Source organism: Vespa crabro, chromosome 8, assembly GCF_910589235.1.
Source record: "Vespa crabro chromosome 8, iyVesCrab1.2, whole genome shotgun sequence".
In the NCBI taxonomy this organism is placed as follows: domain Eukaryota; kingdom Metazoa; phylum Arthropoda; class Insecta; order Hymenoptera; family Vespidae; genus Vespa; species Vespa crabro.
Window position 1 is genome coordinate 7,907,588 of NC_060962.1, and position 27,500 is coordinate 7,935,087.

At 30.7% G+C, this 27,500-nt stretch overlaps 2 protein-coding genes and 1 long non-coding RNA gene across 8 annotated transcripts in view; 1 reads left to right on the plus strand and 2 right to left on the minus strand.

Annotated features, from left to right (window-relative positions):
• Positions 1-18,965, minus strand: part of LOC124426155 (anion exchange protein 2) — a 22,310-nt gene extending 3,345 nt beyond the window's left edge. The window contains exons 1-6 of one of the 6 annotated variants that reach the window (XM_046967513.1): positions 18,829-18,965; positions 5,085-5,262; positions 4,799-4,880; positions 3,743-4,126; positions 1,325-2,012; positions 898-960 (exon numbers count right to left, since the gene is read on the minus strand). In XM_046967513.1, coding sequence (XP_046823469.1) covers positions 898-960; positions 1,325-2,012; positions 3,743-4,126; positions 4,799-4,880; positions 5,085-5,262; positions 18,829-18,891 — 1,458 coding nt within the window. In that variant the 5' untranslated portion in view covers positions 18,892-18,965. Of the gene's footprint in view, positions 1-897; positions 961-1,324; positions 2,013-2,680; positions 2,871-3,742; positions 4,127-4,798; positions 4,881-5,084; positions 5,263-9,767; positions 10,490-13,458; positions 13,699-15,310; positions 15,440-18,828 lie in introns of those variants that run through there. The other 5 variants (XM_046967514.1, XM_046967512.1, XM_046967510.1 and 2 more) reach the window with 5 other exon arrangements.
• The window catches only part of LOC124426154 (disco-interacting protein 2 homolog A), a 66,935-nt gene continuing 58,361 nt past the window's right edge, over positions 18,927-27,500 (minus strand). The window contains exon 18 of the mRNA XM_046967504.1: positions 18,927-19,030. Coding sequence (XP_046823460.1) covers positions 18,927-19,030 — 104 coding nt within the window. The remainder of the gene's footprint in view (positions 19,031-27,500) is intronic.
• The window catches only part of LOC124426156, a 3,241-nt gene continuing 2,151 nt past the window's right edge, over positions 26,411-27,500 (plus strand). Inside the window, exon 1 of the long non-coding RNA XR_006942664.1 lies at positions 26,411-26,727. This is a non-coding gene — a long non-coding RNA (uncharacterized LOC124426156). The remainder of the gene's footprint in view (positions 26,728-27,500) is intronic.

Here is a 27,500-nt window from a genome sequence, read left to right on the forward strand (position 1 = left end):
ACACACAGCTGTTGGAAAGTGTCTGTATCAAGAGAGAGAGAAAAAAAAAAAAAAAGAAAAAAAAATAATAATAATAATAAAAAAAAAAGAGAAAAAAGATTCAAGAGATTAGCGATCTACCTATACCTTTTTATATATTTTCGCTAGGTATATGTAGATTTGTATTTTACTGTTCTCATTTCTAAGTCAACTATGTATATATATATATATCAGGTAATAGGAAATCCTATGCACCGCTTGCGATAATAACACGAAATATACATATACGAAATAATGCGAAAAAACGAATAAAAGAAATTAAAAAATGATAAGATTCAAAAGGTAGGTAAAAGATATATAATAGATAAGGGTGCAAAGATACCTAATTAAAATGAAGCCAAGGAAAATCGTAGCTATTGACAAACAAATAGTAATATTGTAAAGAGGTCTAAGATCTCAATAGAAAAAAGAAAGGAACCCGTTTGAATTAAATTAAGAGAAAAATCGCTAACTATGGAAGGGTGCTAAAATTGCGTGTCATGGACTTACAGGTCGTTACATAATTCATGAATTCATTTTTAATTAAATACGCACGCTCATAACAGTGTAGACAAAGAAATATATTAGAAGAACGTAGTGCATGATCTGTTGACCTTGTAAGTTCATGTTAAAGATGATCTTGAACGAAGAATACATATATATATATATATATATATATATATATATATATATATATATATATATAAAACTTGATAATAATAGCTTACTAGAAAGTAAATAACAGAAGGAAAAAAGAAAAGAATATAGCGTATAATAGAAAAATGTGAAAAACCAAAAAACAAAAAAAAAAAAAAAAAGGAAAAGAAATTTGCAACTGCATTCAAAAAATTCGGGATACGAATGTTTTTGTTGTTTTACATTTTGGGTTACATGGTTTTCAGTGGCTCCTCGTGCAGCCTCTTCTTCCTCCAGCCAGATGGACTGTGGAAATAATATTATATGACGTCGATAAATTACTTTCCTGATTTTAAACAGATACACCTCAAATTTTCCTGCTAATTTACTATAGCTATTTACTATAAGATTTGGGAGAGTTTTTACTACGTATATAATAAGTGTGGGAACTTTCTTTTGAACGTATTAGAATCAAATAACAAAGAAAATCTCTTTCATGTCTATTAATTATTATTATTATTATTATTATTATTATTTTTATTTTTATTATTATTATTATATATACCACCGTGATCCAAGAACCTGTTTCTTTTTTTTTTTTTTTTTTTTTTTGCTTATAATTAACCTAAAAAACATGACGAATTCCTATATCATTAATAAACGAACAAACCTGTAAACTGGTGTAACTGGAATAGTTGCGTTTTCCACCGAAACGAAATCCACGATCGTGCTCGTGCACGTGTCTATGTTTTAACAGAAGTGCTCTCATGATAACCGGTCTATCTTCTGGAAGAATCAATTCTTCTATCACCATTTGTTCGACCACCCTATAGGCAAGTCCAGGTAAGTCCTTCTCTTCAAGATCAAGAAGTACCACGCCGGTTTCAAGACACCGACGAAGATTGAGCAACGAATGGAAGCTCAAGGATGCAACATGGGGCCTGCCCCATCTGTCAGCACCTTCCTCAACGTCTTCCTCGTATTTTATCCAACGTGCTGTCTCTCTCCATTCACGTTCCTCACCGACCCCATGTAATTCGTCCAATTGAACAAACACCTCATGAGGCGAATGATCATACATTTTCTTGAATGCTTCATGTGGTATACCACCTTCCTTTTTTCGGCCAATCTGTATCGTGGAATGAGCAGCCTTGTGCCGTCTCATTCCACGTGGATCGTCGCTCCTGTGTGATTCCAAATCGTCTATATCCAATTCCTGAAGAGTACTTGCTTCTTCTGGCTGTACACTCACTCTCCTGGCAAGAATACCAGGACCATCCGGAAAGCCAGCTCCAGAACGTTTTCTCCATTGTGGATCCTCTTGTAAAGAGTACTTCCTAGATTTGTGATGATGTCTTCTGTAACGAACGTATTATAAAAATATCATTAGTTTCTCATCATGCTCGTTATCTTTTCATTGTCTTGATTCTATCTCATTCACATTATTATTATTATTATTATTATTATTATTATTATTATTATTATTATTATTACTATTATTATTATTATCATTATCATTATCATTATTATATCATCATCATCGTCATCATCATTATTGTTATTATTATTATTATTATGAAAAAGAAATCTGTTTAATCTAATTCTGTTGCGATCGTCACACGTGTACCGTGTACACGTCTTTTACAAGGAGGAGGTATGCGAACAAGTGCCAGCACCATTTTGGTACTGACCCTGGCAATGAATTAGTCGTCTACAGTCTCTTACGTCAGTTGATCAGACGAACGACAGGCAGACACGAGATATGAACGTGTCGTAGAAGTTGATGTCAAGAATCTTCTCCTAGGTAAACTTTTCTACATAAATTTTGATCGTTCAATATGATTTTTCTTTTCAAGGAATTATCTAATCTCGACTTGTTTATTTTTCTCTTTTTTTCACTTTTGTTTTCTTTTCTTTTCGAAAACACGTGATTAGAAAAAAGCAAATAGAAAAAAAGAAGAAAGAAAAAAAAAAAGAAAAGAAAAGAAACAAATTAATATAGATCGAATGAATGACTCCTAAATACCGTTTATTGACTTGTCCGATCTTCAAACAACGTTCAGGAGTACGTTCACGTGTGTTGAACATGCTTGTAGAACAATGTTGGATGTCACATGGACGATGACATTTTTTGTTTTGTTTTGCTTTTAAATTACGTTTTGATTAATAGAAAGAGAAATAGAAATAGATGGATAAATGGATAGATAGATAGATAGAGAGGAGAGAGAGAGAGAAAGAGAGAGAGAGAGAGAGAGAGAGAGAGAGAAGCAAAGGAGCACCAACTTTGGTAGATAATTTTCTTTACCACACTATCACCACGTTGTTCATCCACGACAAAGAAGATCAAAACTATCTTCTAGGACAATGAAAGTCGCTCTTCCCGACCAAGTGGATCGGGAATACACGACAAATCTCTGGCTGATCGCCATGGCACTGAGAAACATTCGAGAGTTCCTTTCGAGCTACCACCAACCAAGATGTAGACTCTTCTGTCGTTTAACTCTTCTTAAGTTGGGTGACACGTGTACGACACTCGTGACAACAAAGACCAAAAAGACGATTCATCTTATTGGACTAATTTTGTTTTCTTTGGATTATGAAAGTAGGTTGATGGTCTATGCGAAGGGGAAAACAAGGAAAGAATTTTCGAGTTCACAAGTTGACGATTGTGTAATCCAATGAGTGTTCGAACAAAAAACAAAAAAAAAAAAAAGAAAAAAAAAGAAAAAAAAAAAGAAAAAAAAAGGAAATTGCACGATTTACTGAGAAGAAAATCATGAGAGGAAAAAAAAAACTGAAGGAAAAACAACAAAAGAAAAAGAGAAATGAAAGTAAACATGTGTGACAATTATAATACGATGGTTATCTTCTTCGTTGGCTATCGTGCCTGCTGTTAAACTAGACTTTCAATGTTCTTCCTTGAAAATGTTAATCCAACCGTGAATCATTTTTGTTCTTATCCCAACAAATGTTCACAGACATAGGACACACACACACACACACATGTATATATGTATAGAGAGAGATAGGAAATTCGAGTCCCCGTTGATTCATTTTATTGAACCAAGTTAATACTCGCCAAACTCACTTGTGCTCGTGCTTTTGATGTCTTCGACATTTATTACGATCGTCCTCATGAGCTGTGGAAGATGTTGGTGGGGAAGCTAAGCTTGTTGCCTGATTATTATCATCATCCTGATTCAAATTGTTAGAATCCTCTTCTCGGATCTTTTCGAATTGTACTCTTGGACTACCAATTGAGGTTGAACCATCGCTGAAACCGGAAGCAGCTCTTTCAGAGATTTGTGCCTCGCTACCACTGCTAATTATATTTTCGGTTTCTTCCGCTCCCTCTTCGTCGACTTCGGGATCGTTAGTCGACGATGGACCATTGTCCAATATGTCGATCTCGTTACCATGTCCACCATTTCTCTCCTCCTCCTCTGGACTCACTTCCGTCGTTGATCCTTCACTATACACACACACACACACATACACATATGTATATATATATATATATACGATAATGTTTTTAGACTTTGCCAAATGTTTTTGTCTATTTAATTGGATTTAATAAATGCACGTTGGCAGTTACATCTAAGGTTTTTGATGTTGGTTAATAAGTAATGTTGAAATTGTTAATATTTATTTGTATTTCTAAATAAATTATATTAGCGTTTTCTTTCTTTCCTTTTTTCCTTTTCTGTTTCTTTTTTTTTTTTATAGGATATCTACCTTATTCTATCTATACATGTGTCATTTCTATTTTATATATTTATTATTTTTTTCTTTTTTTTTTATTTCATTCTAACACGTTTGAGGTATAAGTAATATATAGATTTTGTTTCTTTTTCTTTTTTTTTTTTTATATATATATATATATATATAAACGAAACGTACGCTAGTATTTTTTAATGAAATATATTATATCTCGTAATATATTACTTTTATAACATAATAAGTGAAACATGTACACATATAGTATTATTGTATAAATAAGATTATTATATATAAATTCAAAATATTGCAAATTTTTTCTATATTAATTATTAACCAACTCAATTTAATTATATATATATATATATATATATATATATATATATGGTTAAAATTTTGTTTTATTTTATATAATAAATCAACTCACGGTGAAAGATGTCGTCTCATAGATCTCGAGTGTAAACTCTTTAGTGGCATGTGGGGATGTGGATAACTTCTCTTACGATGTTCTGTAAGCGTGAAAAATAGAAAATTATAGTCCTTTTTTTTTATTTATATATACATACATATATATATATATATATATCGAATAATATCGTTATATCGTCCAATAAAATTTGTTATTCTTTATCATCGGAGTTTAACGATAACAGTATAAAACCAATGACATTTAATTTAATCTCATATTTTTATTCCGTAATTTCATTACGTACGATTAAAGTCACGGTCTCCATATCGTGGCGGTCCTCGATCACGATCACGATCGGATCCTGCCGATTCCGTAGGTGAACCAAGCCGGGCTACGTCGAATTTTTCTCCGACGTCCATCGCAAAAACCTTCTCCATCTCCTCGTCGAGCTCTGGAACCGTTTCCGCGCCATGCCCGTCGACCTTTACATACGTAATCGATATATTTTTTTCTCAACAAAAAATTCTCTCCCATAACTATTACAAGACTCAAACGAAGAAAAAAAAAAAAAGAAGAAGAAGAAGAAAAGAAAAATGATCTCAATTCGTAATTAAATCCGGTCGTTTAATCTTTAGAGGGGGAAAAAAATGCAAAATTAAAAAAAAAATAAAAAAAAAAAAATAAAAAAAAAGGAAAGAGAAATGAAAATAATTCTAAGAATTTAAAATCATTCTAATTTCTTACACGATACTTATCACAAGTTCCGATTGATTTGATTGAAATTTTTGAAAAGTAAAAAAAAAAAAAAAAATATAATTCAGAAGGAAATTAAATAATTATATTTCAAATTGATGTTATTTCAAGGAACTATCATCGAATTATTCAATGATAATTTTTATAAACGGGGAAAAGGGCGATAAAGAAAAAGAACAAAAGAAATTAATTTCAATGAATTATATCACAAGTGTCGATAGGTGATATTATTTTTTTAAAGAATAGAAAACAATTCATAGGATTGTTATAAAACGAATTATTATTATTATTATTATTATTATTATTACTATTATTTTTCTTTATTCAAACTAATCTAATATCATGAAACAATCCCAACATAATTAACGATCCTAATTTATTCCCGATCGTTAATTATTTGAGTACGTGCAGTTAAATATCGTTTTTGCCCCATTTAAATGGTCGACACACACGTTAAGTAGAGTTTCTATGATAAATTCTGTAAAGTAGACAACATTTCAGCTGGGTACAGTTTGGTACCGCATGGTACTGCACGTTATGGAACAAAGTCGGATAATAATGAGCGTGCTCGTTTTAACTTTATCGTGATTGAAAAGAAAAGGGGGAAAAAAAAAAAAAAAAGAAATGATAAGAAAAAATAGAAAAGAAAAAGTAAAAAACAAAAAATTTCATATCATCTTCCTTTCATAATTATTATTCAATATTATCAAATAAATAAAGATAAGAAATATTTTTCGAATACTTGTAGATAGATGCATTACGTATTATTAGGATACATCTGTATCTATATAAAAAGAAGGAGAGAGAAAGAGAGAGAAGTAGAGAGAAAGAGAGAAAGAGAGAGAGAGAGAGAGAGAGAGAGAGAGAAAGAGAGAGAGAGAGGGAGAATTAGTAATTCATCTTCCATCTTTTTTCTTTCATGATTGATTGACATTGAATAATTCTAAATATATTTTGAACTTGATATATTTTTAGGATATATGTAATGGGTACACACTATTTTCGGGTACACTTTATTTGATATGGAAAGAGGGAGAGAGAGAGAGAGAGAGAGAGAGAGAGAGAGAGAGAGAGAAAAAGAAAACATAGAAAGAGATAGAGATAGAGTCAGTAGACGCTATCTAATCTACGCAATTCCGCATCAGCCGACAAATATCGATCTCGTAAAGCGTTCTATGGTTAGTCGTGTACTCGCCATAGCACATAAGCCTAGTATTAACCTGATGTTAGATGATGAATACGTAATAGCTATCTATTTTGGAGACAGTATGAGCATTTCGAATATTAACAGATAAGTATTTTTATCTTTCAACGTTCAAATACATAAATATACGTTATATATATATATATATGAATAGTTATTTAGTTGTATAATTATTATGATCATAATAGTTAAACAAAAGCACACAATACTATCCGCTTTAACTGACGTCGTATACTCTCGCTTGAAACCAGCTGAAAATAAATCCTGAGAGGGATGCAACTACGATCATCAGAACGAGAGAAGTAATACTTGCCACGATCGAAGGGGTCAGTTTCAAATCGATGTTCCCCTTTTATATCCTTCCTAACTCCTTCGATTTGCATTTGGTAGTATATCATCATTTGGTCGGTATTATAGGGATCATGTAACGTCTATCATCTGCTTTTATATATACATATATATATATATATATATATATTTATCGATGTAGAGTGGGTGTAATCTTTGTTACTATTTATAAACGAATCGTTAGATAAAATATTTAACGATTTATTTAATTCAATTTGTTATTTAATTATTATTAATAATTAACAAGAAATTAATGTCAATTACTTCGTTCATGATCCAAATATAAGATCGGATGAATTATTTTATATTTTATAATGTTATATAACAATATATATATATATTTTATCCTTTTGTATTATTATTCGATATTGAAAATTTCTATGAATACGTGTGAACACATTTTGCGATTGAAAATAAATGAAATACGATTGAGTATTACTGGTCATTCTCTAATATTTCATTGAGATTGCATAAAACGATTTATACAATGTGCACATTTATTTACTTTCTTTCTTTTCTTTTCTTTTTTGTTCTCACTTTGTCCTGTTTCTCTCTCCTTTTCTCTTACTATTTTATTTCTTATCGTAAAATTTTTCTAAGAGAATAATAAACGTGTCGCACACGTTTTTTAAGATATACATTATATCATGATTATTTTGATCTTCGACATATAATCCCTATTCGCGAACTAATTATGAATATTTATATACACTGGATAGAGATTTTAAGAGAAAATAAATTTAAGAAAGAAAAATAAAAAAAGAAAAAGAAAGAAAGAAAGAAAGAAAGAAAGAAAGAAAGAAAGAAAATAAAAAAGAAAATGGTTTTGTAAACGCATCGTTTTATCGTAGACGATCGCAATCCTTTATTCACGCACGAAGTAGGCAGTGAGAACGATAAGGGAATAACGTTGAGAGTGAAACGAGGGGTGGGTTGGGGTGCGGGGTAGGTGGATAGGTGGGTGGGGAAGGAAGGAAGAGGGAGTAAGGTAGAGGGGCGATTTTATGTCATCGATGTCAGAATACGAACGTTAGTTTATATCGTCGAAAAGGATTTCTAATATGTCGGACGAGTTCACTTTTTTTTCTTTTATATATATATATATATATATGAAACGAGTGTACTACGAATATAGTCTAAATTCTCTTGCTCCATCTTTCTTTCTCACTTCAAAAGAGGAAGAAATAGAAAAAGAAAAAAGAGAAAAAAAAAAAAGAGAAAAAAAAAGGAAAAGGAATGTTCACATTTCTCAATGCATATATTCTTCTCAATGCAAATCATTCTTCAATGCATATATAATTACATTCTATGTGCGTGACTTAAAGCATGTATATAGTTAAATAGAAGTAGTGTACAAATTCCATTGGCATAACTTTGATAAAAAAAGAAAAAGAAAAAGAAAAAAAAAAAAGAAAAAGAAAAAAGGAAAAGAAAAACAAAAATAAAATAAAAAAAGAGAGAAGAAAGGAGAAAATTATTCGAAAGTAGAATTGATCTTCTAATCGAAAAGTCGAATTAATCTTCTGATATGTAAAGCACTTCTTTTTCTTTTCTTGTCTTTTTTTCCTTTTTTTTTTTGCTCTCTTTTTCTTTTTTTACTGCTATGTATTTCATGCATTTTATACGAAGTAATTATTACTAGTCATTGATATGCAATAACGATAACTAATAATAGATAATATTAACAATCGGAAAAAAAAACGATTGATTATCACTGAAAATGATTAACATTAGAATATCTAAAAGTTATATATTTGTTTCGATGGACCCATCGAATGTTATAGCTACTCTCACTCACAGCTCCTTTTGGGATTTTGGAATCCCAGGAGAATGCTGTTCAAATGGTCCCGTTCGAAGAATCGAATCGTGGCTTTAAAACTTCGCCAATGTGTCCAAATCGATCCAATTCGTATTTGCACAATTTGACATTCGAGTCAAATTTTCCTTTAATTTATTCGATACGACATTGTTATTTTTAATATATATATGTATATATATATATATATATATATATATATATATATATATATATTATGTATGTATATACATAACTGCGTAAGCACTGACGGATATCGAAGTCACAACGATTGAAACAATTTTGTCTTAAAGAATTTGAGAGGGCCACTTGATGTATGTAGATAATGATAAAATTGACGATAACTCTCGACAATATTTTCATTAATAATTGTTAAACACTGCGACGAAAAATTTTAGAACCACACGATTGGACGTCCACGTAGAGTGTGTGTGTGTGTCGATCGTCAACGGACAATATTTTTATTGACAATAGATAACCACTTTCGTTGGAAATTAAAAACACACGAATTGACATAGTCGTCGTGAATTACGAAACACTCGAGAGGGATGATAAAAATATTGACGATTATTGCTGATAAATATTATTGATAATGAATAATTATTGTTAATAAGCACTTGAGAAATTAGAAATGCAAGATTTTCGGATCAGTACTACATTGAAAAAGAGAGACACTTGAGAGGGAACAAAAAAAAGAAAAAAGAAAAAAGAAAAAAGAAAAAAAAAAGGAAAAAGAAAACAAAGAACAAAAAAAAAATTCCACAAAGATAAAAAGAAAAGAAAACGTGGAGGATGGAGGGCGAGGAGAAAAGGTATAGAAAACTGATAGAAAGCTAGCATAAGCGAAAATGGATATGGACGATCACCTGGTGAGTCGTCGTACGTAGAGATCGTCGTAACCAGCGGAGTACCTTGCCCCGTGCTCTCTGCAGGAACGATTTCCCGGAGGAACCAGCACCGGCCTCGGGCATGGCATCCCGGGCCGAAATGACACCCGGCCGCTGCTTCCTACGCGGTCGAGCTCGAGGATACGAACTGAGGGTGGGAAAGTTCTGGCTCGAAGAGGAGAGGAATATATAAGAGAGAGGGTTGTCGAGTTTAAGGGATGATGGAGGAGGGGATGAAAGCATGTCCCACTGCGCGTAACCACACCTATGTATGTATATATGTACGGTGTGTATATATGTACGATGTATATATATGTACGGTGTGTACAGATATGGAATAAAAGGAGGGTGGTAATATGTAGTAGAAGGAAAAGCAACTCCCCGTGCACAATTTCCCTTGTGGTGTTCGATATGGGAGAGGAATGAAGAGGGTAGTAATGGTGGTGGTGGTAGTGGTGGTGGTGGTGGTGGTGATGATGAAAGTAGTGGGGATGGTTGCTCGTGGCTCTGCTGATCGCGCCGGCGATCCTGTGCTGGTGCTGGTGTTGGGATGGTAGAAGGGATAGGATGCAGAAGTAGCCGTCTGGGTCGATATCAAGCACCTATGTTGGACTCGACGGAGCTACGGAATGACTTACTCTTTGTATACCTTAAGATTCGTTTCTATTTCATTTTCTTCTTCTTCTTTTTTTTTTTTTTTATTTCATTAATTCAGAACATTAAGATCCAAAAAGAGACGATTGGATTAAATAGATCGATCTTAGAGGATGAATATCAGTCTTTAATTCAGATTTGGTATCTCCTTTGGCGCAGGACTGATCGTATGAGTCGATCGGTCGAGCCAGAAAGGTGCAACAAGTGTCCGTCGGCCGTGAAATCTGGTACTCGAGATTGTGCGGAGGTAAATCGTAAAGATAGAAAGAGAGAGAGGAGGAGGGGGGAGGGGAAGGGGGAGCGTAGTTGGTAGAAAGAGAAGTGGGGGTTGAAAATGGGTTGATAGTCGACTGGTAGGGTGGTCTTTCTCTCCTTCTGTATATGGCTCGAAGAATATACATTCTGGTAGCTCAGCTGATAGTGGTGTGCAGCTGGCGAGAGAAGAGAGCAGACGTGAACCAGGCCAGGACTACCCTGGCTAGGCCTAGGTCATAGCACGGTCGTATCGACCAGCTTCTACTATACACCGGGAAGTCACCACCACCACCACCACTACCAGCACCACCACCAGCACCACCACCACCACCACCAGCACCACCACCACCACCAGTACCAGTACCACCACCACCAGCACCACCACCACCAGCACCACCACCACCAGTACCACCACTACCACCAGCACCACCAGTATTTCCACCACTACTTTCTTAATTCTTTCGTCATAGAGATGGCGTTGCGTTTAGCTTGGAAGTGGGGTGGGTAGAGTGAGGTGATAGGAGAAGGAAGGAGGGGAGGTATTGTTACCAGGGTGGGGGACAAACGTGCGAGGGAGAGAAAGAGGGAGAGACAAACTGGCTCCGGCATCGACCGAGTTCACCAGTATGCTGGTGGCTCACTCGACTCTCTCCACGTATATACGCGATCTACGTGTACTGTTGTATTCCCTACTTCCTGCTCCGACGACCTTGAACCTGAACCACAGCCTCCCCAGTTTATGCTCCGCCTATTGACCTTTCCCTCGAAACGTCCCAAGAAAATCGATAAACCGTTTGATACTTTCGCCGGTCTCTTCTCTCATAGAATGTCTCAACTTTATTTTATTTTATTTGTTTTTTTTTTTTTTATTTTATTTTATTTTATTTTACTTTATTTTTTTTTGTTTTTTTTTTTGGTTTTCTTTTTTTTTTTTCTTTTTTTTTTGATCATTTTCTCCTATATTTTCTATTTTCTCTTATATTTCCTATGTACAACGTTCATCATAAAACATACTAATCGTGTTAATTTTATCATTGCTAACCAAAGAAAGAGAGAGATAGAGATGGTCAGTAATATATAATATTGCTTGATGAATCGCGATTATTAACGTAGAAACATATATGTATGTATATGTGTATGTATGAGTAATCTCGATTTGAAGGTACTTATATTGACATTAGTAGGAATCAATTAGAACCCAATTAGACCGGTTAAGCTTGCGTCACGATCGATTTCTAAATATTCAAGTATTACACAGGACATACATACATTATATGATCTCACAGTTCATCTATAGATATTAAATTTAGATGATCACGAAAATTGATTCAATAATCGATAAAAGAAAAAAAAAAAAAAGAAAAAAAAGAAAATAAACAGAGAGGAATTAATCGTCAGATCAAAGTTACGTTTATCTATTAACAATAGGATTTATTTCGATTGAACGAATCGATGAGTATTTGTGAAATTTTGTTGTCGATAAATAAATCAGAAAGAACAGAATCAATGAAAAGATCTGATATTGATATAATACGATTTTACTTTCGCACATGTAAATACTATAAATGGTTATTATCCTTCAGTTTTAGAAAATAATTAACTCGTAATCATTCTTTGTAATGGCAATATTTTTATTCATTTCCTCCTACTTTTCTTCTTCTTCTTCTTTTTTTTTTTTTTTTTCTTTTTCTTTTAGTCTCGTGAGAAAACCATTCGGATTTCAACGACTCTCTTAACGCAATAAAACTCTCTTGATCCGAGACCAATGAAGTGAAAAAAAGTAGAGAAAAAAAAGAAGAAAAAAAGAAAAAAAAACCTCTTTCGACGATCAGACTATTCATTTGGTAAATAAGATTTCAAGTGTGTATCGAATCGAAGTATGTATAAAAAGAAGTTTTTCTTTTGGTATATATATATATATATACACTAAGTGTGTGTATATAGATATATACACACTTGGTGGGACGAAAAATTTTCAGATGATTTTATTAAATATCAATTATACTTTATCGAGACTTAGGGATTGCATGCTAAATTTGTAGTTTTATGATCTAGAAAAAAAAAAAAAAATCTATAAAGTCACAGAAAAGAGCAATCGAATTTATGATATCGTTTTTAAGAATTTACCCTGTATTTAAAGAAAAAAAGAAAAAAAGAAAAAAAAGAATCATGAATTTCTTAAAGGTAAACGTTTAACCTTATTTTTTTCCTTCCCCTTATATTATAGAAACTAAATGAAAGGAGAAGTTTCAGAAATGGTGAAAGAAATTAAAGGGATGCTTCGTGTCATAGATATGAAAGATAAATGATAAATAGATAGATAGATATAGATCAGATATAGATAGATATAAAGAATCGGGTGGTAGGTTGATTGAGAGATGAGAAACGTTCGATAGCGAATAGAATCTTGCCTTTTAACAATAATGAGATGACCTTTCGATAATAAAAAGAAGAGAAGAAAAAAAAAATGATAATAAAAAACCTATAATAGATCAAACCCAATAATATATTTAAAGAACAAAGAACATTCTTCTTTCGTGTAAGTCAATGCATAATTTTTTATAATCTCACACACACACACACACACACACACACACACACACATATCTTTTTTTTTTTCTTTATATCATATAATCTCATCTAATAATAATTATTATATATCGAAGATCGTTGGGGTATAAAAAAAAAAAAAAAAAAAAAAAAAAAAAGAAAAAGAAAAAAAAATATCAAAGAAAGAATGACGATATTTGACGATATTTACCCTCGAATTAGTGAAAATTGACATGGACTTTAATAATCGTAGCTTCTGGCAAACGTATGGACAACAACATATTCCCATTTAAAGTATCCTTTTTTTTATTTATTTTTCTTCTTTTTCTTCTTCTTCTTCTTCTTCTTCTTCTTCTTTTACCACTTCTACTTTTAATTTGAATCCAAGCACTATGGACCATTAGTTATTATCACTAGAAGTTTTACCTGGTTGTTACTTGTTCACAAGCGTTCTCCTACTAGCTTTATATGACACTGCAACTATTGGCACCGTTCATTTAATCGAATTTACGGCTTCCCACCTTGCGTAAGTAAGATACGTTCAAGTACAAGTGTACAAGAGATAGGACTTTTAAGATTTTAAACATTATGCATGCATGCATACCATACATATATGCATACATGTGCTCTACTGACTAATATTATCTAACCGTTTATCTCTTTACTTTTTCCTCTCTTTATTTTTCTACGATAAAACTTATTTTTTTTTTTTTTTTGATCGCAACGAAATAAACATTATTTCCTTATTTTCATTTTCTTTAAACATTCTCTTCTTTTCTTATTTTTCTTTCTATCTTCCATTTCGAATTTGTTCGTTCGATTTATTAACTTTTTCTTTCTCTTCTCTTTTTTTTTTTTTCTTTATTTTTACCCTTGTAGATTTGAAAAAGCTGTAAATTTGATGGTATTATCCTTTCGTAGAGAATATATATATATCGTAATACTTTTTACGAGTTCGATGAACTCATATCGGACAACATCATACCAACTGTTACTAGTTTGAGAAAGGCGCGAAAGGGCACTTATGAATATCGATCCCCGTGAATGGAATTGTGCCAAGAACCAAAGAAGTCGTGAGAAAAGATTTACGATGAAAGTCTCATGACGAGATGGACTTCGATTTTCACGGGGATTCAGAAAGAGGAGTAGCTGAGGTTGAATGAGGGGGGGGGGGATGAGAAAGAAAGGATTGATAGAACTAAGAGAAATATGCGATTCAATGATGATAGCGTTCAAAAAAAAAAAGAAAAAAAAAAGAAGAAGAAAAAAAGATAAATAAATAAAAATATATCGATCGACTAATTCGATAAATGTGAGGTATCAAATAGATTTATTATGATTACTAAAAGAAAACAAAAAAATTATTGATATATCGAATCGAATCGATCTTCCATTCGTACATTTTTTTTTCTTTTTTTTTTTTTTTTTTTTTTTTTAGAAAAATAAACGACTCTATGTCCAATGCTCGTAATAATTTCTACACGATATTTGTATAATGGTACAAATTGGAAAAAGAATATTATTACGTACGCGTAACAATAAATCTTCGAGCTCGTAATTATTAATGTAAACGAGAAATAAAGAAAGAAAGAAAGAAAAAAAAAAAAAGAATAATATAAATAAATTCCAAATATATAATGATAGACGTGCAATAAAATTTTGATATTAATTAATATGAATCAATTCATGATCATTTAATTTAATAATTTCATCATATAATTCTAAAGCTACATAAATAAATAACAAAAGAAAACAAAAAAAGAAGAATTATAAATTAAAAAAAAAAAAAAAAGAAAAAAAAAGAAAAAAAAAGAAAAAAGAAAAAAAAGAAACAGAAGAAAAAACACGTCAACCATCCAAATCGATCCTATTATATATTTATTCGTGATAACTATATATACTTTTTCTTTTTTTTTTTTTTTTTTTTTAATTATTTCAAATTAGAGATCGGCACGTAGCAAAAGCAAGCACAACCAAGCAAGCAACAACCAAGCAAGCAGCAACCAAGCAAGCAGCAACCAAGCAACAACCAAGCAAGCAAGCAATTTAATCGTATTGTTTACCCTATTAATAGAAGGACTCTGAGGATAATCCGTCGTCGTTCTATGACACGCGACGAAAATCATTTGCGCGCTCTGACATGAATTCGAAAAGCGGGACGACCTCGAGTGGACTGATTGGCCTGATTGTCGATGGCCGTAGGTCAATAACCATTTAACATCGAACGCTCGAAGCTCCGAGGGTCGCACGACGACACCTATACATATAGATGGAGAGAGAGAGAGAGAGAGAAAGAGAGGAAAAGAAAGAAAGAAAGAAAAAGAAAAAGAGAGAAAGAGAGAGAAAGAGAGAGAGAGAGAGAGAGAAGTGACACGTTTGACGTTTCAAACGAAAGTCTCTTGGAATATCATTAAACTCGTCGATGGATGATCATGCTTTGAAATATTTCCTCTCTCTCTCTCTCTCTCTCTCTCTCTCTCTCTCTCTCTCTCTCTCTCTCTCTCTTTCTTTTATTCAATGTAAATCGTTCGATTCTCGTATTTCGATCGAGTAAAAAAAAGAGATCGACAGATTTCTCTTTCTCTCTCTCTCTCTCTCTCTCTTTCTCTCTCTCTGTCTCTCTATTTCTTGATATAGTTATTGAATGATCTTTATTAAATCCTTCAAAGAGTTATGCATTCGAATGATGAAAAAGTAACGATGAAGAAACATATCTGAGAATGAGATTAATACGAATATAATATGTTCCGCATGATTTTGTTATCCTTCTGTATTTTTCTTTTCTTTTTTTTTTTTTTTCTTTCAAATCAAATTTTCACCGCAAAAAAATTTTACGTAATCGAAGAGACATCAAAGCAAAGTTGTTGATAAATTTAATTGATATTATAAATGTATAGATTAAAACGTTCTAATGTGTATAATCTTGTTACAAGTCTTTTTTCTTTTTCTTTTTTTTGTTTTGTTTTTTTTTTTTGCCCCCTCCCCCTAAAAATATTTATTCATGAAAAATATTGCTCGAATGGAAAGAAGTTTTCCTCTTCTCTCTTTTTCTTTCTCTCTCTCTCTCTCTCTCTCTCTCTCGTTATTTCTTTCTTTTTCTCGATATAGTTATTAAATGATTATTATTAAATCTTTGAAAAGGGATGGATTCGAATGATGAAAGAGATCATCGAAAAAATATCGTTGGCAATGAAATTAGGATGACTATAATGTTCTTTGTAATTTTTTGTTAACCTATTCTTTTTTTCTTTTTTTTTTTTTTTATCAAATATTTAACGCGTCAAAAGAAAAAAAGAAAAAAGAAAAAAAAAAACTTTTCTCACTCGTAAAAAATATTCCCCTCCCCCACCCCGCTCGATCGATTATTTTTCAAATAATTCAAAGAGCCATAGCAACAAGTTGTCGACAATAAAATCAACGAGAGTATAATTTCGTTATCATTCGTTGTCATAGATATTTAATGAGAAAATAAAAATTGCTTTTCTTTTTTTTTTTTCTCATGTGTTCTCTCTCTCTCTCTCTCTCTCTCTCTTTTTTTTTCTTTCGTACGAACAAAACACGCTTCGACCGATCGATTTATTTTTCAACTTGAAAGATGAGTCTCTACTGTTTCGATCGAACGAGAATGTTCGATGTCTCTTGATAACTTATTGAATGATTATTATTCAATCGATTGGGATTCTGAATCTTCGTGATGCATTCGAATGACGAAAGCATTGCAACCTTGTTGACAATAAGATTAGAATGAGATATAACGCATCTTCGTATGTTAAAAAAATGTTTCCTTTAAAAATTCAAATTATATCAATCGATCAATTATTATATTCAATAATATATATATATCGTTATATCGATAATCGATATATAAATGTAATTAATACGATTTTAATGTATTCTATGAAATTTTTATTTTTTATTTTTATTTATTTTTCTTTCGCCCCCCCCCCCCCCTTTTAATCAAACGTTGTCTACGAACAAATTTATTAGAAAAATTCAAAAGAAAAAAAAAAAAAATAATAAAAAAAGAAAAATATTATTCGATAGATGACTCATTCGATAAATGTCATTGTATCATAATCGACAATAATGAAATTATATATCCTCCTTCATACTTTTTTTTTTTTTTTATCAAATATGAAGAAAATTGATTACAAAAGTGCAAAAAAAAAAAAAAAAAAAAGAGAAAAAAACTCTTATTCAATCGATCAATTTCAATAATTCGATTCATTTCTATTCATAATTGACTCTTATGAAATTAATATTATTATGTACTTTTCATAATTTTCTTTTTAATATATCAAATATTGATATTATCAAATATTGAATATGATCAGATTTGTTATAAAAACGTAGTAAAATATCATTCGATCGATTATGTTCATTCGTTCGTTCGTTCGTGCGTTTCTAATCGAATTTATTTTTACGAATGAAAGAATTCATCGTCGTCGTCTTCGTCGTACTCGTATTGTTTTTCGTTTTCGTCATCGTCATCGTCGTCTTAGTCGTTTTCATTATGAATAAAAAATTTTGTCGAGGCTTCGTAAAATGCTTATCAAATTAAAAATAACTATAATTGTGGATGCTATATAATTTACATTTATCTATCTATTATATCTATCTATGTATTTATGGATATATGTATTTATTTATGTATGTATAAATGTATATATATACATTATATATATATCTATATATATATATATATATATAAAACTAGAGTGTCAGTTTCAGTCTGCTCGGCACGGTTTAATCGTTGAAAGAGAGACGAAACTTAATAATCTTGTAATAGTAGTACGTAACATAGTCGATTTGATAACAAGCGCCCGTTCTCTCTCTCTCTCTCTCTCTCTCTCTCTCTCTCTCTCTCTCTCTTTCTCTCTTTTTCTCTTTTACATTCGTTGATCGTCAAGCAACGAACAGAAAAACTATAGTAAACGAGAAGCGTCTAAACATACCTATTAATTCATTCTTCTGTATGCCACGAACTGGATCCATACTTGGGAAGGGAGGGATCACTTATGCGAATCAATCGTAAACGATTTCGAACGCTATATACTTACTTCTGTTTTTATCATATTAAATTCTTTTTCTTTTTCGTCTCTCGATACATTTCTTGTTCTTTTTTTTTTTTCTTTCTTTTTTTTTTCGAATAATACGACTCAAAAATAATTTCGAGTTCGTTCATATTACATAATTATTAATGTACAATTTTTTTTTTCTCGTTTATTAATAGATTAATAGATTTCGTCGATCGATAATTCTTATTTAAGAAAAAATGCAATTTTTGCTCATTTTCTTTATTCATTTGTTCGATATTAATTATTAATAAAAAAAAAAAAAAAAAAAATAATAATTATCTAAATAATTATGATAAATATTTTAAGTGGATCATTTGAATTGATCGTTATAAAAATTTCGATCATGAAATTAACCGATTGAATTAATTTTGATAGATAATGATTGGACGTAGATAAAAAATTTTTCTTTTGTTTCGTTGCTTCCGTTAATTATCAGAAAAACTTTTCAATGGAGACATCATATTAATATTGAAATATGTAAAATATAAGAAATGAATTCTTACCGATGGTCTTTTTCCAAAGCCCAAGAAGGAGAGCTTCCTTCTAGAACCCTCAGGATGCTCCATTCTTCACCGAATCGCGATAATTGGCCCAGTTTAGATTAGGGACTCGACTTTTTCCTGGGTGCCCGGCCGATCCTAAGTCGGGACGGCGATGTCCACATGTGGAGGAGTCGCTGTGATGGCAGCTCCGTTCTGCTGGCTGCTACGACAGATGTTTTATGTTAATTATGTTAATTAACCAAACGATAGGATAATGCGTTTTATATGTATATATGTATATGATGTACATATATATATACACACACGCATACAGACATGTATACATATATATATATATATATATATATATATGTATGTATGATGTGTATGTGTATTTTTACATATACGTTTGTATAAATGAATTGTCAATGTCACAAAAATTCCCAAATATCGAATATAAAATCGAGTATGTTTGTACATTAAAAAATCATTTCCCCTTATATATAAAAAGAAAAAAAAAAAAAAAAAGAAGATATTCAGTTACCGAACCTTATTAATAAATCAATATGAAAAATGAAGAAATAATTTTGAATTTAATAATTTTTTATTTGTTTCTTTCTTTCTTTTTTTTTATTTTTTTTTTATTTTATTTTTTTTTTTTTTTTTTTTTTTTGTTTAATATCTCTTTTTTTATGTTTTGATTCGAGAAGTCATTTACCCGATGGGGTAAAATTCCACGAAGAAGGATAAACACAAACAAACACATACGCATACACATACACATGACCAGAAGCAACGTTTAATAAATCATAAGCAAAATTTTTTCATTACAGAGAAAGAAAAAGAGAGAAAGAGATAATTTGAGATTTAATTAAATTTATTTTTCTTCTTCTTCATCTTCTTCTTCTTTTTTACTCTCTTTCATATTTGATTTTCTCATGAAGTCATTTATCTGACAGACAAAATTTTGTGATTTTATAATTTTAGATTCTCTAAAATTTTTAATTCTCTTTCTCTCTCTCTCTGTTTTTTCTTTTTTATTTTTTTTTCTCTCCCAACAATTCAAACGAATTTAAAGAAGTAACAAGTTCAAGTTGACAATTAAATAGATATTATTTCGATGAAAAAAAGATCTTCTGTAATGGAATCATAGGATGATCGCTTTTCTTTTATGTTAAAACGAAAGATAACATCGATGAAGGAAAAAGAAAAAAAAAAAAAAAGAGAAATCCGAAGAAATAGATCGTTTCGAAGAACACCTAGTTTCTAAGAAATGCCTCCGTCATGTGAGAACGATCTTTAGAACAAAGCCCAATGAATAAGTTTCTATTTTCATCGATCATTGTTTAGATAATATTGACTATTTTGAAATCATCTTTATTAGCTAGGATAAAAGAAAAAAAAAAAAAAAAAAAAAGTAACATTTCACTACCAATTTATATAAAAATATTCAATTGTTTAAAATTATTTTTCTGCAAGAAAATTATTCTATTTTTAATTATTTCTTATATATTATATATTATATTATATATTTTTCTACAAGAAAGATTTTTATCAACATAGACGAATTTAAATGCATTTAGTGGCATTTAAATGTATCCAAATCCGTAGCAAGTATGAATATAATATTGACAATATATATATATATATATATATATATATATATATATGTGTGTGTGTGTGTGTGTGTGTGTATGTGTCATCATGGTCAATAACGTTCGTCACAAGGCTCTCTCGTTGATCATTTTAATTTATTATTTGCCGACAATAAGCCAATCAAGAAACCCAATGACCTCAACGATAAATCTAATGTCTGTTTTATGTTCGAGAAAAGAAATACTCGGTATCGTAGCATCTCTCTCTCTCTCTCTCTCTCTCTCTCTCATTCTCTTTTTTCTATTATCTGATGATTTCTCGATCGATAAAAAAGATTTCTCGGATTTCTCGAGATTCAAATATTTCGAATATTACCGCCTAAATTCTGCCATGAAATATCGCAAAATTCAAATTAATACCCTACGTCGACGTATTTAATATAGTAAGAACAATGGATACATTTATTAAACAACGATGAAATGTTTTTTTTTATTTTTTTTTTTTTTTTTTAATCTAATTCAAAAATTGTATTTACGACGTTGACTATTCATGTACGTTTCTTTTTTTTTTCCTTTTGAATGTTTTCTTTCTTTTCCTTTTTGATTAAAAAAAAAATGGATTAAAAAAAAAAAAAGAAAAAAAGTAAAAGATACAACATTATTATCATAAGATCAGACAAAATCCAATGAAATTCAAATTTATATTCATCCTCGAATTATTAAACATTAGAAAGAACAATATATTCATTATTTATCACATATTAATGAAATATAATTTTACAATTTAAAAAATCTTATTTTCTATGTTAAGCATTTATATGCTATAATTTTTCTAATTTAAAAAAGAAAAGAAAAGAGAAAAAGAAAAAGAAAAGAAAAATAAAAGGATAGAAATTTATCAATGAACGATGTTAATGTTCTCAATCCACGTATCATCAATTTAACACGCTGGGATATCATTGAGAAGAATACCTTAATCCAAAACATTTTATTCGAATCATTTCTATTATACTACATAATAAACATTTATCTTCCTAAATCGTTTTAAAGATAAAATCCCATCTTCTTCGATTTCTCGACTACGAAACATTTACTCGATTAAGAAATATAACATAGAAATACTGAAGAAAACGATTTATCAAAGAGATCACCGATGGATCCTATACGAAGAAGAACAACTTTTACCACCTACCTTTTATTCCATTTCTTTTCTCAAAATGAATTCTCTCTATTTGCGTGCCATTAACACTAAACGAAAACTGAGTGATACAACAACGAAACAACAACAACAACAACAACAATAATATCGATTAGATTCTAACTACGATTCTTATTCGTCAAGATAGAGATTTACGAGTTTTGCAAATCGAATAGAATCGAATCGAATCAAGAAAGAAAGATAAACAGACAGACAGCCAGCCAGCCAGCCAACCAGCCTGCCAGACAGACAGACAGACAGACAGATAGATAGATAGATAGATAGATAGATAGATAGATAGATAGATAGAAAGAAAACAGAACGTAGCTTCGCACTAATACTTCAACAACACAATCATAATAATATCACATATCCGATTGACCGATTTTGATCACCATAAATAAAGCACATACGCGTATTTACACTAATAAATATTTACACTAATAATTATATTGATATTATTTAATATATAACATGGCATAATAACTACTACCTTTTCACAATCCACATGAAATAAGCATTCTTCTTGCACGAAATTCTGAAGAAAAATAAAAAAAGGAGAGAGAGAGAGAGAGAGAGAGAGAGAGAGAGAGAGAGAGAGAGAACGAACGAAAGAAATAGATTGAGAGATGAAGAGAGATATAAAGAGAGAAAGAAAGAGAGAGAAAGAGAAAAAGTGGGAGAGGGAAAAAGAGAAAGAAAGAGATGATATATATATATATATATATATATATATATATATATATATATATATAATATAGGCAGAAAAATTGGAGAACGGCAGAACACACCTTGTTGAAATAAGCCCCGGGCACTTCTTAACATACCAATATATAGGGCGTTCGAAAGGCAACAGTATACACACTCTCTTCTAAGAAACAATACCATGTTTAAAGGTATACCTCACACCGTTAATTCTTATCTCAAAAGAATAGGATCGTTAATAGGTACGAAGACGATATTATTGTTATTAAGTCCTTACGTTTCTGCATTTAACTATTCGATGTGTATGCTACTTAAAGTAGTATATCACACCGATACTATTACAACTACTATTACCACTACCATTACAATTACTACTACTACTATCACTATCAATACTATCAAGTAATACTGTTACTAACTACTACATCTGTAGTATTAATGTCTAGCGAACAGTTGGTTCATTGCCGCCATTACTGTGCACAGCAAAAGCAGAGAGACATTTACAAGGTGGCACTACCACCACCACCACCATCATCATCATCATCATTGTGATCATCTTCATTATCATCATCATCATCATCATCATCATCATCATTATTATTATTATCATCGTCGTCGTCGTAATAAAAAGATCTGTAGCTGCTTCTGGTGCTGCTACGAACCAGCTGGCGCCGGTTTTCCTAGTCTTTTTAAAAAAGCAACGTTGTTTCCTTTGTGAATCCACCAGCTGTCACGACGAGTTGTTACATCTTCTTCTTGTTCTTCTTCTTCTTCTATTCCTTTTCCTTTTTCTTCGCTTTTTATTCTTCTTCTCTCTCTCTCTCTCTCTCTCTCTCTCTTGTGTTTGTACGTGTACGTGTACGTGTATGTATATGTCACGTGTACTTATACACATGTTCATGTCTTATCATCATCATTATCATATATCGTCTATTAGTTTCTATTTTTCTTACCTATTTATATTCTCTTGCAAAATTGCTTAGTTTACAGATAAAAAAAAAAAAAAAAATTAAAAAAAAAAAAAAAAAGAAAGAAAAAAACTGCATAAAACAAAGGGGAAAAAGAAAAAGACAAAAAGAAGAAGAACACACGTAAAAAGTCTAACGATTTTCAAACTTGTCTCTATTCAATTATACCCATTAAAAATCTCTGAAAGGGATCTGTTTTTCTTTTTGAAATTTTTACTCCATGTATGTATCTACGTATCTGGTAGAATGATAAGTATTCCATTACCGCTACTACTATACTATACTAATATACTAATGTCACTACACTACTACTACTACTACTATTATTATTATTTTTGCTATTGCTACTACATCAGTATTATTCTATAAGAGTCACTTCGAGCAATCCAACGAGCCTTAACTGTTTGTCAACAGCCATTAGAACAATGATTTATGCGATAACTTTATACACACAGGACACAACTCTCTCTGTTCTTATTTTTCCTCCCCTTCTCTCCTCTCTACTCTCTTAATCCCTATTCGACATTCCCCATTTCCCCCTCAGCCGTACACCTCATATCCTTTGTCTTGTCGAACCGTAACCGTAAACGATAATAACCTGAAGAAACGTAAAACACACTAGATCTTTGATAACACATTGCTAGATCGTTCTTTTCTCGGGATGATAATCAATGCGAAAATCGAACAACGAAATCCCGCTTGATATGATGAATACGCACAAAAAAGAAAAAATAAGAAAAAAAGAAAAAGGGATTAAAAAAGAAAAAAAAACAAATAAAGAAATAAAGAATGACCGTGCAAATTGGTAAAAAAAAAAACAAAAAAAAACAAAAAAAAATACTTGTGAGAATTAAAATACTCATTATAATTATATAAAAATGGAATAATTTGCGAGAATTAATTTTTTAGCGAGAAATCATTTTTTTTTCTTTTTCTTCCCTTTTTTTTTTCTTCGATTAAATAATTTTGTTGTCCGAGTTACCGGACTTAAAAAAAAAAAAAAAAAGAAGAAGAAAGAAAAAAAAAATAAAATAAAATAAAAGAATAAATAAATGAATAAACAAAGAAAGAAGAAAAGAAAAAAAATAAAGAAAGATTGTAAATTTTGTAAGCGTAAAAATTAATTTTAAACGAACAAATTAATTATCTACGAGAAATCATCAAGTAATAATTTTCCGTTCGAGTTGTGTCACGATGGATCTTTTTTCTTCTTTCTTCTTCTGCTTTTTTTCATTTTTTGATTAAATAATTTTGTTACCCGAGTTAAAAAAAAAAAAATGTGTAAAAGAGAGAAAGAGTAAAAGAGTGAGTGAGTGAGTGAGTGAGTGAGTGAGTGAGTGAGTGAGGACATTAAAAAAACAAGCGTTGCCTGAAGCTCTAAGAGAACATACACACCAAGAACATATATACATATACCTATTACTACTACACATTAAACGAATGGACTCTTGTGCAAAATAACTCAAAGGACGTCTGATTTATGAAAGCAGGTCGAAAACCTCGAAGAACGTGGTCCTCACGCTTGCATAACCTTGTTCCAGAAAAAAAGACGGGAGAGGAGAAACCAAGGAACACGCGTGCTCCTTTCTCTCAACTCGCGTCGGCGAATCATTTGTTTCATCGATTTACCATGAACGAAGGAATTCTCGGAAGATCCTGTTTTAACGTGAACAAAAAAAAAAAAAAAAAAAAAAAAAAGAAAATATTTTAACGTCTCTCCCACCCCCACGCCCAACCCCTCCCAGCGCCCCCTCGTATACAAGGTACGCATGTATTTATGTATTTATATTTTTATGATTACGATATGGGGAAAAGTAATAATAATGTTTCGATGCAAGAGAATCAAATATTTTTAGAAATAAATATTATTTTGTGATTCGTCGAATTAAGAAGATCATCACATGATTCCTCGATTCGAATGATTATAGTGTGTTTTGTTTTCTTTTTCGTTTCTTTTTTACACTCTCTCTCTCTCTTTCTCTCTTCCTTTTTTTCTTTTTTTTTTGTTTGTTTGTTTTTTTGTTTGTTTTCTTTTTCCCCCTCACGTGTACGATCATTAATCATTCTAAAATTGTTAATTTTAGACGATGAAAAAACACCTCGCGCCGATTCATGCTTATTCTGACAATCTTATTGCCTGACGTCCTTTTAACATTGTTATAATTATAGTTATATATGACCCTTGTCTTTTCGAATATGTCGTCATTTAAATATGTATATACAAAAATAAAATATTAAAATGAAAAAGTGCGAAAAATATTTTCACTCTTTTTTAAACTGATTTAATAATACATATTACAAATTGGAGAACAATAAGCGATAAAGTAATTTTTACGAGTCGACGTTAATCGTTATAACAATCAAAAAATGGAAAAATGAAAAAAAAAAAAAAAGAAAAAGAAAAAAAAAAGAAAAACGAAAGAAAAAAGAAAAGAAAAGAATGCAGAAGTATACCAACTCAAAACCATTATCTTATTAAAAATATTCAAATTATAAATATAATACGTAATACGTAATGCGTGTATAATTATTAATTATTAATTATTATAAACTAAAAATTAATTAATTTCAATGTAAAAATTAATTAACTTCAAAAATTACACATTCATTCTGTTCAATTATTATCAAAATATATTACACGTATATTTTATAATATTATTACGATAAATAATAGATGAATTTCTTCATGATAATCACAAAAAAAAAAAAAAAGAAAAAAGAAAAAAAAAAGGAATACGAATAAACGAACGCAGAAATTAACCCCCACCACTCTGACTGCTTATGATAAAACAATACCATGGTATACAATAGGGAACACACCACGTAATACGTAAGTGTTCACAGAACAAGGTTCGTACAATGAAGTTTTGAAATTTTAATCAAGCAAGTAATTAAAACGTTTAAAGAGCCAACGCCGACGAATGAACAAACAAACAATTTTGTGGTGTTACGCAAAAGAAACTTTGAAATGAATCGAAGTCACGAGTCGAAGTAAAAGGATGTGTAAATAATAAAGGAAAAAAAAAGAAAAAAAAAAAAAAAAAGAAAAAAAAAGAGAGAGAGAGAGAAAAAAAATGGTTGCGTAATAAATTTTACTCCTTCTTCTTTTTTTCTCCTGTCTCTTCTACTCCGTCATCGTCATCGTCATCGTCATCATTCACCGTCGTAGTAGTCATAGTCGTAATACTCGTAGTATCTCGTAGTAGTCGTCGAACTTCGTGTGTCAGTGTTATTGATATTACGGAAAAAACAAAAAGAGAGAAAAGAAAAAAAAAAAAAAAAGGAAAAGGAAGAAAAATGAAGAAGGAAAAAAAAAAAATATGCGGCGAAGATCCGCCGATTATAATTATTTTCAATATCGTGGCAATTCGACACGTCGAGTTTAATTGGCGCAATTAAACGCGGCCAAGACCTATTATCGGCGTCTTTAAAGTCTGATCTACGTGAGAAAAAGGTTAGCTTCTGTCTTTTCAACCCTTTCATTTTATCCTAAACTAACCAATCATTAACCAGTGAAACTTTTATATCATACACGACTGATTAAAGCAGCTATCCATTAAATCAATATTTATTTCCTTCGTTATTAAAAATTTATTGATCGATTCATTTGAATGAAAAATTTATTGAAGAAGATCGCGACAATCATAAATACCATTTTCTTATATGTATTATTATAACATTTGTTATATATCATAATGTACGTGCATATTATATTCAATATGTTATAAATCATTTTTTTTTATAAACAATATATATATATATATATGTAAAATAATGTAATAATATACACGTATTAAAATTTTTTTTATAAATATAATATATATTTTTTATAAATAATATCATATATATATATATATATATATTCAATATTAAGTAATATTTATCAATAAATAAATCTGTATATACGTTTACATAGAATATAATATTCACACGATATCTAAGCGTATTTGATCAGGTTTGCCGTCAATAAAGCATTATCTCAATGAGAACAGACGTGAGATACGATTAGTTTTGATAGCACAAGTATTTTTTCATCCTTTTTCTCTTTTCATTATTTTCTATTTTTTCTGTTCCTTGTCTTTTTTCTTTAACTAACGAACGAAGGACGATAAAAAAAAAAAAAAGAAAAAAAAAATAATAATAATAATAAAAAAGAAAAAATAAAAAATACAAAAAAGGACAGTATCACATTTCCATATCACAAGTCTCTTTCTTTTCATCCTTTTC